Source organism: Chlorocebus sabaeus, chromosome 17 (assembly GCF_047675955.1).
Source record: "Chlorocebus sabaeus isolate Y175 chromosome 17, mChlSab1.0.hap1, whole genome shotgun sequence".
NCBI lineage: Eukaryota > Metazoa > Chordata > Mammalia > Primates > Cercopithecidae > Chlorocebus > Chlorocebus sabaeus.
Window position 1 is genome coordinate 37,003,725 of NC_132920.1, and position 15,304 is coordinate 37,019,028.

Below are 15,304 nucleotides of genomic sequence, written 5' to 3' on the forward strand. Positions count from 1 at the left end.
ATGCTGATCCTTCCACTCCTTATCTGTAAAATCTTGAGCGAGTTAACCTCTCCATAAACTTCAGTTTTGTTTGTATGAGGATGTTATGGGGCTATTTATGCCATAGAGTTGATGAAGTGGCTCCATGAATTGAAAGTGCTTAGTACAGTCTGTCACACTGTTAAAGAAAACTAAATATGGCCTGAGAAGAGCTCTGTCCTTCTATATTTGAGTCCTTGTGGATGAACTGTAACCTAGCTTTATAGTCAGACAAATTTGAAAACCTAACTTAGTAGTATATACCTGTAACAATAGCTGAATGTTGGCCAATCCCAGCGGCCGTACTTCAACAACTCATAGACTGCTGAATGTTCAAACTGTGTTCAAATAAGGCAAACACTGAGCTTTAACCAATCTCGCTGTTTCTGTACCTCACTTCTGATTGCTGTACCTTACTTTGCCTTTTTGTCTGTAAATTTATTCTGATCACGAGTCACCCCTGGAGTCTCTGTGAATCTGCTGTGATTCTGGGAGTTGCCCGATTTGCGAATCATTCATTGCTCAATTAAACTCCTTTAAACTTAATTTGGCCGAAGTTTTTCTTTTATCAGATGGTGTCAGGAGTGGGATCCAAAGTGGAGCTTCTAGCAACCGCCAGGAGCACTGAGTGAACATGCAAGGTACCTGCAGGACCCACTTGTGTCCATCGATCTCTCACAGCACCTGGGGATCACAGGTAAGCTTCCTCTCGGATCTCTCTTTCCTTTCCCTTTTTTATCTTTTCTATTACTCAGGGCACCCAGCTTGCCCAGAGACCACGTGTTGAAACCCCTAGTCAGAGACTGGATTAAAGATGATGGGGCCCATCTGAAGGCAAATATAAACCTTGCCAGTCTGATATTTTGCTAAGCAGAGTGGCTGATGTCTATGTTTTATCACATGTATTTTACTCTGGTCAGAAAAAAAAATTTTTTTTTCCTTTATGATGCAGCTTGGCCCCCAGTGCGATGGTGTGGCAAGTTGGGTCACTGGGGCCACTGAGGGAAAGGGAACCCAGAAGCCTGGCATGCCGGCAAAAGGATAAGAATTTCTTACCGGATTTTTGGCTTCTCTCTCTCTGTGCAAATGGTTGAATGAATGGTAACAATCACTGTTTATTTACCTATCTCTTCTGTAAGGTTTTGATTAACGTGAAAAAAATTCTTGGACTAGTCTTAAACTGATGTATTTGTGCTATGAATTTGTTTTTCTGGGTCAAGGGGTACCTTAGGATAAAACATGGGCTTAGGACCCCATAAGCTCGCTGGTCAATAACAAACTTTCGGGCAGGTCCCTGAAACAAACAAACAAAAAAACTGGATGGGGTCTCCATCTTGTTTTACGTCCTTGGGAGCTTGACCTTGTAACCACATGGCAGTACTTTCTCTTGGTCTCCACTTTCCAGGGAACAGGAATTTTACGGTTTATGCATAGTTAGCTCTAAAAATTAAAGCCTCTGCAAGCTCAAAATCAACTACTCTAGACTCCTTCTGGGAAGGGCAGTAGAGACTGCTCTGTGCTATGGCTCACTGGCCTTTCACACTGGCAGTTCCAGTTTCATTCCCTGCTTAGGAAATAAGTCCCTTCTGGTTTAATATCTGCATAACCTTGTCTAGTCTTTTCTCCTCCACAGACTATCTTAAATTTTCCTTCCTTGAGCACCTAGGAGGTTACCTTTGGTAAAGTTCAAAAGCCAGAAGTATCAACCATTTGGCCTGAGTAAAATCAGTAATAAGAAATTTTAAGGCCGGGCATGGTGGCTCAAGCCTGCAATCCCAGCACTTTGGGAGGCCGAGACGGGCGGATCACGAGATCAGGAGATCAAGACCATCCTGGCTAACATGGTGAAACCCCGTCTCTACTAAAAAATACAAAAAAATTAGCCAGGCGAGGTGGCGGGCGTCTGTAGTCCCAGCTACTTGGGAGGCTGAGGCAGGAGAATGGCGTAAACCCAGGAGGCGGAGCTTGCAGTGAGCCGAGATCCGGCCACTGCACTCCAGCCTGGGCCACAGAGCGAGACTCCGTCTCAAAAAAAAAAAAAAGAAATTTTAAAAGGACTTTATTAAAGAGTGCTATGGTTAAAAGTCAGGTTAACTAAAAGTGGATATTCAGGCTCTAATGGCCTGGAATCCATGGGAAATACAGGAGGCACCAGAAACCCTTTTCCTGGCCCTGTTCTTCCAAGGACTCCACCATAAAGCCACTAACCAATTAAGAAACTTAAAAACTGGCAAATGAAAAATCTTACAACTACTATAGTAATCTTCTTCTGTCTGTCTGTCTAATTATATATGTGTTGTGTGTAATGTTCATATAAAAGAGCTCTAATTAATTGGCTTAAACAAAAAAGAAGCACTTAAATATTTTGAAAGCAAAAACTGTAATGCCTTTTAGTTCATGTAACTTTAGTAATCTTTGGGAAATAAAAACAGCTTTAAATATTATTGATAAAATAAAGACATTTTGTCTAAATTATGCAGGTCAGATATTAGCTTTGCTATATGCTTTAAGGTCATAAACTGCTTTGACTTTTGAAAATCGTTCGACTTATTTTGGAGATGTTAAATTCTAAATAAGGCCTGGGGATATATGGAATTAGCCATGCCCCCTAGTTATACAAAGAATATAAAGAAAACAGGTTTTATATAAGAAAGGATGTTGTATGGTAAATTCTTGTCCTAAAGTAAAATGACTAGTTGTTTAAAAAGAGGGATGTTTAGGGCAAGTCAGAAAGTCTAAACATGTCATACATAGTCTGTGTAACTTGTGAAAGAATTGATGAAAAGGAATTTATGCCAGAAATGTTGTACAATTTAAAGGTGATTAGGCTTCCTAAATGCTTCATAAAATGTCACCATGACTCTTAACTGTACAGCCTGCCTGCTTCACAGCTAGTTAAGGCCTGGGACACCTGGAGTTAGATGCTGGAAAGAGTCGGACCTTTATCTGCATTTCTGTCTGGGTCCTGGGCTCCACACCGAGTACATAATTAAAATCCCTTACTTACCAAGGTGTTCACCAAAAGTAAAAGTTGCTATGAGTTAACATTGTAATATGTGATTGAGACTACTGAAAAAATAGGTTTACGTGCAAGGTGTATAAGGAGAATGAAATGTGTTTTTTGTAAGAGATTATAAGAAAATATAGGAATGTAAATTTTTGCCTAGGTTGGAGGGTTAAAGGATTATTTTAAATTAAATAAAGCTAAAGGTTTGAACAAGTTGTGGAAGGTTTATAAAAATTAATTATAGAGGCCGGGCACGGTGACTCATGCCTGTGATCCCAGCACTTTGGGAGGCCGAAGTGGGCGGATCACCTGAGGTCAGGAGTTCGAGACCATCCTGGCTAACATGGTGAAATGCTGTTTCTACTAAAAATACAAAAAATTAGCCAGGTGTGGTGTTGCACACCTGTAATCCCAGCTACTGGGGAGGCTGAGGCAGGAGAATCACTTGAACCCAGGAGGCGGAGGATGCAACGAGCCAAGATCACGCCATTGCACTCCAGCTTGGGCAACAAGAGCGAAACTCTATCTCAAAAAAAAAAAAACAAAAAAAACAAAAAAATTAATTATAAGGATTCTATGTGTGAACATATTGGCTAAAGTTAAAATGGCATTATTCAGTTTTTTTTCCCATAAATTGGACATTGGAATAAAAGCACAAGAGAGTTTTCTTAGAAGATTTTTCTGCTCTGAGAAAAAAAATAGTACAGGATTATAAAAGGTTTATAAAAATCTTACCTTATGGTCAAACTAACTAAAACTGAATAGATTTATAAAATGTTATTAAAAACTAGCTTTAACATTAAAAATACACTAAAGGAAACATAAAATTTGGTTTTCTCTTTTAGAAAGGATTTTTATTTAATATTAAAAGATAATGAAAGGTTTTTGTTTACCTTTTAAGTAAACTACAAAAAAAAAATTGGTGGGGGAAGGAAAGAAAGGAGACAGTCAGTTGGCCTCATGCTATCCTCATTGGATCTTGTTTGGAAAGCTAACTCTCCTTCCTATCAAAATACTGTTTTTTCCTTTAAAATTTTTTAGGTTATCATTTTGGCTAAATGAATGACTTATGGTAACCTAAGATTTTTTTTTTTTTTTTTTTTTGAGATGGAGTCTCACTTTGTCGCCCAGGCTGGAGTGCAGTGGCGCAATTTCGGCTCACTGCAAGCTCTGCCTCCCGGGTTCACGCCAGTCTCCTGCCTCAGCCTCCCGAGTAGCTGGGACTACAGGCGCCCACCACCATGCCCGGCTAATTTTTTTGTATTTTTAGGAGAAACGGGGTTTCACCGTGTTAGCCAGGATGGTCTTGATCTCCTGACCTCGTGATCCGCCCGCCTCGGGCTCCCAAAGTGCCGGGATTACAGGCGTGAGGCACCACGCCTGGCTGGTAACCTAAGATTCTATTTTGTAATATCCAGTGTTTTAAACCTTTGGTATTTAACAAACCTTTCAAAATCAAGCTCTAGATTATCGTGCTAAATCAGCCAATACTAAAATTGTTTAAATATACAATTTGAATGAACTCCATGATCTAAGTCAAATTACCCACGATAACCCATTACTTATCAGTGCTATACACCTAAATTGGAGAAACAACTGGTATTCAAGAGGACATAAGTCCAGTGTTAAGCATGGACTCATGAAGAACCAGGACAGCCACCTTGTCCTTCTTGAGTCCTTAAAGCTTTTGTTATTAAAGGTTCCGGAAAAGATAAAATAATCCAAATTTAATATATTGATGTGGTGACTTATACATTGCAGAAATAGTTTAAATCCAGTGTTTGGTTCCATATTCCTGGAAAGACAATCAAAGCTTCAGATGCATTTGGCTACCCGATGGGCCATTTAAACATTTATAAAGGGATTTCATTCAATTGTCATTTTCAATGCATGTTTTCTGGTTGTATAAAAGCTTTCCCATGCAACAGGGCTGATGTAGATTACAGTGTATTTTCACCAGGCAAAGAAAACTTTTTGTGATTCACTGAGGACAATCCCTTCACAATCTAGAACCTGCAGATTGGATCGTCTGAGAACACCAGAGAAAGAGAAAGACTGTCCTTGCCATCCACACTACAGCAAAACTTTGGAGCTTTAAACCTTGGGTTCATAATCTCACAACTGAGAAGGGTCCCTCCACACTCCTGGAACTGTACACCCATTGGAACCCTTAAGGTAAAACTAACCAGAAAAGTTTCTCCCCAGAAGAAGATGGCATCCTTGATGTGAAGAGCTTTTCCAAGATCATAGATCAAAACTTCTACTATCACAAGACTCTTATCTTTGAATATTTTTTCCTTGTTTATGCCTCTATGAACAATAGAAATTAAAAGGGGGTCTATTATATGCACTTATAGGGTATACTTTTATTTGTGAAGGATTTTGCAACCAGCCTTAAACATGAATAACCTTATACTTAATAGATAAAAGATGAAGGCCCAATGTAGGTAACAAACTTTAGTGGTACATATATTGCCTCATAACCAGTCAAAACTCCTCTTAACCCACATCATGAATTAAAGAGAACATTGACAAGAGGGCTTCACTCTTCTAGAAAGACATCATTTGTTAGGTCCTTTTTCCATGGTTTAGAATAAAAGAGGCAATAATTTGAAATGTCTCCCTCATAATAGGCTCTACAGCAAATTCTACTTTAAAGGCTATCGTTATACAACAGATTTTAAATTCTCCTGTGAAAGTTATACTAAATAATAGAATTGGCTAAACAGAGAAGTACCTGTGCAGCTGCTGACACTTGTGGCCTATGGAGAAAAAAGCAAATGTAAATTATAAACAATTCTGGCCAGGCATGATGGCTCATGCCCGTAACCTCAGCACTTTGGGAGGCAGAGGTGGGTGGATCCCCTGAGGTCAGGAGTTCAAGACCAGTCTGGCCAACATGGCAAAACCCTGTCTCTACTAAAAATACAAAAATTAGCCTGGCGTGGTGGCAGGTGCCTGTAATCTCAGCTACTCAAGAGGCTGAGGTGGAAGAATCACTTGAACCCAGGAGGTGGAGGTTGCAGTGAGCTGAGATCGCACTGCTGCATTCCAGCCTTGGTGACAGAGCGAGACTCCCTCTCAAAAAGTAAATACAATAAAAATAAATATTCAGTTGTAGGGGATTAGTGAAAAGACCACTTAGTCAAGGAAGTAGACTCTTCATCTAGCTCATTCTTTTATCTATTTAATTTTAGGTGGTTTGGCTTATGGGGACCCTGGGTAAGGAGCATACTCCTAACTCTTGCTATTATCCACCCAATAATCATAATAGTCTCCCTGGTGCACTGTATTCTCTCAAAGGTTTTAAATGCTTCCATGCAGCCATCTCTAGAATGTCAAATGGTCTCTCTTCAACTGGAATAATGAAAACTGAAAGAAATGTGTGACCATGAGGGCACCGTAACCTATGAATGACATGCTGAGACCAGAAACCCAAAATGGTGGTAACTGAGAGTGGTGCTAAGGCCCTAAGTTCTGGTCACACTGTCACCTAAATAAGAACCTGGCCAAAAGTGGGAAATTTTTTTTAAACAAAATTATGGGAGGCCATTATTTTGGACTGAGCTCATGCACTAGGCCCCAACAAACCAAACCAAACTAAAATGGAGTCACTCATGCTAAATGTGACATAATCAAACTAAGGCTTTAAAAAAACACATAAATGCTAAAACAGACCAGGTTTTGTTTTTCTCCTGTAAACAGGATGTTCCAGCATAAGGAGGTATCCTCTACTCAGTCCTTATTCTCTCCCTGCAAAACCCACTGTTCTACTGTTTCCTAGTGAGTTTCAAAACCATATAGGTACACTTATGACAGTGATAACATCAACGACTAAGGTTTTGGTCAATCTCTCAAAATTGAGAAAATGACCAAAACAGGGGAATTGTTAAGGCAAACTAAATATGGCCTAAGAAGGACTCTGTCCTTCTATATTTAAGTCCTTGTAGATGAACTGTAATGTAGCTTAATAGTCAAACAAAATGAAAACCTAACCTAATAGCATACATCTGTAATAATAACTGAGTAGTGGCCAATCCCAGTGGCCATACTTCAACCACTCACAGCCTGCTGAATGTTCAAACTGCGTTCAAAGAAGGCAAACACTGAGCTGTAACCAGCCTCACTGTTTCTGTACCCTACTTCCGATTCCTGTACCTCCCTTTGCCTTTTTTTGTCTATAAATTTGTTCTGACCATGAGGCACCCTGGTAGTCTGTGAATCTGCTGCAATTCTGGGAGTTGCCTGATTCGCGAATCTTTCATTGCTCAATTAAACTCCTTTAAACTTAATTCGGCTGAAGTTTTCATCAACAGAGTAAGTAATGAGTGGACTGAGTGTAAATTGGAGGGATTTGTTTGTCTTTCTCGAGAGTAGGAACTTCCGGAAGGAAGGAGCTGCTCTTCATTCACGTTTCCCTTCCACTCCCATCCCTTAATGCCTAACACACTGCCTGGCACATAGTACGGGACTCAGTAAATGCTTGTTCAATGGATCAGTTCAGCTATGAAGTTTGTGTGTCAGCCCACGTAAATAACGGAGACAAGGATTTAGGACTAGGGCGAAAAGAGCCCGATCGGGAGAAGGACGCCAGGGGGAGCAATAACCTGCACTCTCCAGATATCGCGAGAGCTCCAGCGCTCGCCACGGGGCTGAGTGTTCCGTTTTGGGCGGAAGCGCTGGACGAGAGGAGAAACTACTGTAGGGGACGAGAACTCGCCCATGGAGTGGGAGTTGCTTCCGGGTCGCGCTCCCGGAAACAGGAAGTTGCCCATCCTCCTTGCCCGGCGGCAGCTGTCCGCGAGGCGGGAGGAGCCCGAGGGGGCGCGAGCCCCGCATGTGAGTGACTGGGGCCCGAGGCTGGGTGGGGGGAGGCCGCCCTGTGACAGCCTCGCCGCCGCGCCCGTCTCTGACATCCTCGCGCAGCCGCTCCTCGCCGCTGCTACCACCCTCTATCCCAGCGCTGATCCCTTTTCTGAGCCTCTCCAGTTTTGTAGACTGACAGCATCCCCTGGCAGCTCCCCCGGGGTCGACTCCCTTAAGACATCTGTCACTTTCCTTGACTACGCCGGGGAAAGCAAAACGAGGTCAACCTTGCTTGCACTTGCTTCTCAGGCATCACAGCAGTGTCCAAAACTTGAGCGTTGTTAATGAAGTCCAGATTTCTGCCCTTTTGACGGAATTCTTAAGAAATTAAGAGTAGATTCCCCACCCCCTTCTGAAAGATGTTTTTCTAATAATTTTTAGGGGGCAATATTTTTTTTTTCTTCAAGCGTGTACTTGGTATGTGATAAACCTGGCATCTTGGATTTCAGAAAGAAATATGACTTGGTTTATTGACACCAGTAAAATAGTTGTTTGTAATCACCTCTTAGTAGAAGGAAATTTGCCTGCGTCGTGTTTTGTAGTATTTTATGACTGTTAACTGTGCAGGCCACACTTTTTCTAGTCTCAGAGCCCTCATAGCCATAGTATTCGCAAATATGTTTCTTTTAAAGTATTTAGTCATTAATCACTTTATAACAGAGACTACTTCCAGATACTTAGTATTCTGGCTTTTCTGATTGCTCATTTGGTAGTTCCTGTGGTGGAATCTTCTATAGACGTCTCTCCCTTAACAAATTCGTTTATTTGAATTTGAGTTGTCAAAATTTTCCTCTAGGGAACAACATGCCTTTAAAATAAAAACTAATAAATCCAATTCTGCTACATTGAAGTGTTGACTAAAGGTTCACATAGCCCAACTTGCATACCAGAAAGAGGTCCTGTTTCTCTGTCAGACCTTTTCTGCCTTGGACTGAAGCATTTTTCAAGACCTGCTCTGAATACGTGTTCCTCGACAGCTACTCCACACACCAAAAACAATGTCCAAATGCTAGATTCCTAACCTGCTAACGTTCAACCCTCATCACATTGATGATACCTCTGCATTTTTTTTTTTTTTTTTTTTTTTGAGACGGAGTCTCACACTGTCGCCCAGGCTGGAGTGCAGTGGCGCGACCTCGGCTCACTGCAAGCTCCGCCTCCCCGGTTCAGCCCATTCTCCTGCCTCAGCCTCCCGACCTCTGCATTTTTAAAAAAGAATAAAAGAATAAAACGTGAATAAACCATGAGCCATGAGTTACATTCAGTTAGTTCGGAATGATAACTTTAGGTCCTTTCTATAAATTTGTTCAACATTGATCTGATTCGACATCTGAGGTGAATTCCCATGTCTGCTCTTAGTTTTTTGTGTTTTCTCCATTTATCTCTGCTTTCAAGAAACACTATTTAGGGTGGGAGGTAGACAGGAAAATAGATGTAATACAAAGCCCTAGAGGTTCATAGGACAAAAACTGAGGTCAGCGTCTTAAAGAGTTCACTTACTGGACAAAGCACTGGAGATTAGGCTTTTTAGGCAGAGGAAATTGTATATGCAAAAGCAAAAAGATATGAAACAGTGTAACAGTGTAGAATGTGAAGAAGGATTGATGGGAAATGAAACTGAACAGGTAGGCAGTGACCAGATCATAAAGGGCCATGGTAAGTAATTTGGACTTTATCTTTAAAAAGAATCTCACTCCATCACCCAGGTTGGAGTGCAGTGGTGCGATTATGGTTCACTGCAGCCTCGAACTCCTGGGCTCAAGCTACCCTCCCACCTCTGCTTCCCGAGTAGCTGGGTCTGCAGGTGTGCACCACCACACTCGGCCAATTTTTATTTTTATTTTTTTTTGTAGAGTCAAAGTCTTGCTATGTTGCCCAGGCTGGTCTTGAACTCCTGGGCTCAAGCAGTCCTCCCACCTCAGCCTCCCGGTGTTAGGATTACAGGCATGAGCCAGCCTGCTTGACTTGGTACTTTTATCTTAAAATGATTGTTATTAGGTATTTAATTTGTCTGGCTATTGGAACAAAGGTGTTACATCATTTTATAATTTTCTTAAAACATTATGGGGTAGAAATAATTATCCCCATTTTATACATGAAAACTCTGAGGCTTAGAGAGGATAAGTAGTGTCTCCTGGCCACACACTAAGTGGTAAAATCTAGAATTTGCATCCAGCTTTTTCCAACTCCAGTATCTGTGTTCTTAGTCGCCATGCTAAACTGCTCCTGCAGAGGATGGGGAGTGTTCGAAGGTGCTTAGCATGAACCAATTTGTGTTTCAAAAAATAAGTGGCCGAGTGCGGTGGCTCACGCCTGTAATGCCAACACTTTGGGAGGCTAAGGTGAGCGGATCACTTGAGGTCAGGAGTCTCACCAACATGGTGAAACCCAGTGTCTACCAAAAAAATACAAAATTTAGCTGGGTGTGGTGGCATGCGCCTGTACTCCCAGCTGCTCGGGAGGCTGAGGCACGAGAATCTCTTGAAGTCAGGAGACAGAGGTTGCAGTGAGCTGAGATTGTATAACTGCACTCCAACCTGAGCAAAGAGTGAGATCCTGTCTCAAAAAATAAAAATAAAGTGAAAAATAAAAAACTGGACAAGGTAGAGGATGGATTGGGGAAGAGGAGAGCTGGAAGTATAGAAATGAACTACCCTTTGTGTTGGTCCATAGGAAAGACGTTGAGGGCCTTAACTGTGCCGTTAATGTAGAGGTAGAGAGGAGGGGATGAATGTGAGAATTATATAGGAGGCTGAATCGAGAGGACTTAGTGATAGTTTCATTGGTGGGAATGAGGTAGGAGGAGAATAGTTTTTAAATTTGGAGGATTAGTGTTTCCATTAAGAAAAGGAGTGCAGTAGGAGAAATGGGTTAAAGGAGAAAAACAGTAAGTTCGGTTATTGACACATTACATATAGGGAGCTATGGGAAACTTGGATCATTGTGTCTGGTAGGCAGGTAGATAAATGGGTCTTGAACCCTGGAGAGAGTCGTAGGCTGGAGAAGAGATTTGGGAATCACTAATAACTGGTGGTCGAAGCGTTGGAGGGAATAAGAAGGTCAAGGATAACTGTGGTGGATACCAGCACTTGGGAAGAGAACGAGAGAATTACGTTAAAGTTTGAGTACACTTGTGGGAGATAATGGGGTAGCAACAGCAGCTGCTGCAGAGAGTTCAGATAAGGTAATAACTGAAAAAAAGTCCTTCGGTCTTGGCGTTTAGAAAGCCATTTGTGGCCTCAGTGAAAGCAATGTTGTTGGAGTGAGGAGGCAGAAATATGATTTCAACAGGTTAATAATGGAAACCTGAGAAACAAGAAAGTGAGTGACTTTCTCCCCCCAACCCCCAAAGGAACTTGCCTCTGAAGGGAGGGAGGGAGGGAAAGAGTACCAGAAACTTAGAAAGGAAGGATTATGGCATTCTTCTAATAGTAGAAACTGGAAAAGGTGAGGATGGAAGCAAGTAAAGGTAAGCTTAAAATGTGGAGACTTCTGCTTCAAATAGGTCAATGTCATAAAAGGCAAAAAAAAAAAAAAAAAAAAAATGCTGGGGACTTGTTCTGGATTTAAGTAGATTAAAGAGAGGCGCGGCAGCCAAATTCAATGTGTGGTCATCGGTTGGATCCTGGATTTTTAAATAGCTATGTGGTCTTTCTAAAAAATTTGGTAGTTAAAGAAATTTGACTATAGACTGAGTATTAGGTAATATTAAGAGAATTATTCATTTTAATGGGTATGGTAATAATGCCAATGGTTGTATGGAATAACGTTCTTATTCTTAGGAGATGCATGTTGAAATATTTAGAAATGATTTCATAATGTGTTGCAAGTAACTTTCAAGTAGTTCTGGTAAAAACAGAAAGAAAATATAGCCAAATGGAGATAACTGGTGAATCTAAGTGAAGGATGTCCAGATGTTCATTGTACTATTTTTGTACAAAAAACTGTACATATTTAATGTGTACAACTTGATGAATTTGGACATAAGCATACCCTTGTGAAACCATCACCACAATCTGTGCCATCAACCTATCCATCAACCTCCAAGTTTCCTCCTGCCTTCTTATTATTATTACTGTTAGCAATAAAAACACTTAACGTAAGACCTGCCTTCTTAGCATATTTTTAAATATACAATACAGTATTGTTAACTCTAGGCACTGTGCTGTATAGTAGGTCTCTAGGAGTTATTCATATTGTATAACTGAAACTTTGTATTCTTTGCCCAGTACCTCCCTGTTTCCCCCTGCCTGCAGCCTCCTGTAACCACCATTCTGTTCTTTGCTTCTATGAGTTTAGCTATTTTAGATTAATTGTACAAGTGGTATCATGTAGTATTTATCCTTCTGTGTCTGGCTTATTTCACTTAGCATAATGTCCTCTAGGTCTATCCATGTTGTTTCAAATATCTGGATTTCTTTCTTTTTTAAGGCTGAATAATATTCCATTGTATGTATATACTACATTTCTTTTTAAATTTTTTATTCTTTTGAGACAGAGTCTCACTCTGTTGCTCAGACCGGAGTGCCATGGTGTGATCTCTGCTCACTGCAACCTCCACCTCCCAGCTTCAAGCGATTCTCATGCCTCAGCTTCCCAAGTAGCTGGGATTACAGGCATGCGTCACCATGCCTGGCTAATTTTTGTATTTTTAGTAGAGACAGGGTTTCGCTATGTTATGTTGGCCAGGCTGATCTCGAAGTCCTGGCCCCAAGTGATCCACCCGCCTCAGCCTCCCAAAGTATTGGGATTACAAGTGTGAGCCACTGTGCTCTGCCTGTACCTTGATTGTAAATTTTAAGCATTTAGTATAGTTTTAAGTTACTATTTTAAATCATATTAATCATTTTAATGTTTTATCAGTTATTTTTCCTTTTAATTGATGTTTGTTTCTTCATAGTGGTTCTTATTATAATCTAAGGAGCACTTTTTCTTTTTTTTTTAATTGTACTTTAAGTTCTAGGGTACATGCGCACAACGTGCAGGTTTGTTATGTATGTATACATGTGCCATGTTGGTGTGCTGCACCCATTAATTAGTCATTTACATTAGGTGTATCTCCTAATGCTATCCCTCCCGCCTTTCCCCCACCCCCCTACAGGCCCCAGTGTGTGATGTTCCCCACCCTGTGTCCAAGTGTTCTCATTGTTCAATTCCCACCTATGAGTGAGAACACGCGGTGTTTGGTTTTCTGTCCTTGTGATAGTTTACTCAGAATGATGGTTTCCAGCTTCATCCATGTCCCTACAAAGGACATGAGCTCATCCTTTTTTATGGCTGCATAGTATTCCATGGTGTGCATGTGCCACATTTTCTTAATCCCGTCTATCATCGATGGACATTTGGGTTGGTTCCAAGTCTTTGCTATTGTGAATAGTGCTGCAATAAACATACATGTGCATGTGTCTTTATAGCAGCATGATTTATAATCCTTTGGGTATATACCCAGTAATGGGATGGCTGTGTCAAATGGTATTTCTAGTTCTAGATCCTTGAGGAATCGCCACACTGTCTTCCACAATGGTTGAAGGAGCGCTTTTTCTTTACTAGAACATATCTTAAATTAATGGGAATCACTGGATAAAATAGAATGGAATATATTCACAACACTAAAGAATGGATGCCATACTACATGGGTAGTGTAATATTAAAGAGCCAAGTAGGGAAAAAAGAAAATTTAATTTACTCTGAATATAGCTCCTAGTGTTGAAGATTGGACATGTCTTGATGGACTTTTGAAACTTTCTTTTGACCTGTACTGTTTCCCCTTTTGTGCTTTAACTAGATGAATCAGTTTTCTATCTTAGAGTTGCCTCGCTGGCATAGCTCTTCAGAAAACAGAGACTCCAGGGTAATGACATATGAGTGTTCAGAACTTACTTATCTCTATAGAGGAATTAATTGTCTGTTACACAGGGCAAAAGAGAAGTTTACATTTCTCTTAACTTGCTTTCTGCTTTAAACAAACATTTGTATTGGTAAGTTCTATCCGAATTTTTCTGTCATACATGCCTCTCCCCTGTTTCTTCATAGACAGAGACCCAGAAGGAATTGTGGAGAACATCTCATCAGAGCTTTCACTTGTCTTCTCCTATTTCTGAAGTACTCCAGAAGTGAAACAACTCTCTGGCTTACCTCCCACAGGCCTCTCTTGAAAGCAAGGTTTCTCAACCTCGTTTTGAGGAGGGGTGGGAGGAGGCTGTCCTCTGCATTGCAGGATGTTTAGTCTTTGTCCACCAGATGCTAATAGTACTCCAGTTTGTTGATTTTTAATTTTTTTTTTTTTGAACCTGGAGCCTTCCTATGTTGCCCAGGCTGGAGTGCAGTTGCTGTTCACAGGCGTGATCATAACTCACTGCAGCCTCTAACTGCTGGCCTCAGGTGATCCTCCTGCCTCAGCCCCCCGAGTAGCTGGGACTATAGGTATGTACAAGTCCTGTCCAGTTTTGATAATCAAAAATGTCTTCAGATATTGCCAAATGTCCCCTTTGGAGCAGAATTACCCTGAGAACTATTATTCTAAAGTAGTGTCCTCTAGTGATCCTGCCTGTGCCCTTGCAGGTCTATGCCACTGTTAGAATCAGGCTAACTCTTCAGAATTTCCCCCTGTGGCAAAGCTCACTTCAGCCAGAATTGGAATTACTTTCTGCAGGTAAATGGATTGCCATCGAGCCTCAGCTGATTTCACTCAATCCTCTCATGCTTGATGCATAGCAATGACCTTGTGTTTGATTTTTTTTTTTTCTTTTTTTGGGATGGAGTCTCACTGTGTCACCCAGGCTGGAGTGCAGTGGTGCGATCTCGGCTCACTGCAAGTTCTATCTCCCGGGTTCACTGCATTCTCCTGCCTCAGCCTCCTGAGTAGCTGGGATTACAGGCGCCCGCCACCATGCCCGGCTAATTTTTTGTATTTTTAGTAAAGACGGGGTTTCAGCGTGTTAACCAGGATGGTCTTGATCTCCTGACCTCATGATCTGCCCGCCTCAGCCTCCCAAAGTGCTGGGATTACAGGTGTGAGCCACCATGCCCGGCCTTGATTTTTTTTTTTTTTTTTTTTTAAGGGATGAGATTTTTTGTTGTTGTTTAATTACCATCGTATCCAACCAAATCCCAATAGTGTCCCTCTAGCAAGACAGTAAAAAATGTCTCCGGGCATCCCTGGGGACAGAATCTTTTCCAGTTTAGGACTACTGATATAACCAAAGCCAGAAAGAGGGCTTATCATCAAAATCCACGGTTGTTCTTAGAAACGTTGTCAAGTTGCCATTAATTACCTTTCTGATAACTTGAGAAATGTGTCACAATCTCTGGAAAGAAGGATGCACGGCTTGCAAAAATATACTCAGTGTTGTAATATCATTCTAACTTGAATTACCCAACAAGAAAAGAAACCTTTTTTTTTTTTTTTTCTTG

General features: G+C 41.1%; 1 protein-coding gene across 7 annotated transcripts in view; it reads left to right on the top strand.

Annotated features, from left to right (window-relative positions):
* The first annotated feature begins 590 nt into the window (after positions 1 to 590).
* Positions 591 to 15,304, top strand: part of C17H6orf89 (chromosome 17 C6orf89 homolog) — a 41,106-nt gene continuing 26,392 nt past the window's right edge. For 4 of the 7 annotated variants that reach the window (XM_073005939.1, XM_007972765.3, XM_007972766.3 and 1 more), the window contains exon 1: positions 7,739 to 7,864. Coding sequence is in view for 1 of the 7 variants with exons in the window: in XM_007972764.3 (XP_007970955.2) it covers positions 7,863 to 7,864 (2 nt within the window). In the remaining 6 variants the exon portion in view is untranslated. Of the gene's footprint in view, positions 716 to 5,035; positions 5,201 to 7,738; positions 7,865 to 15,304 lie in introns of those variants that run through there. The other 3 variants (XM_038006023.2, XM_007972764.3, XM_007972767.3) reach the window with 3 other exon arrangements.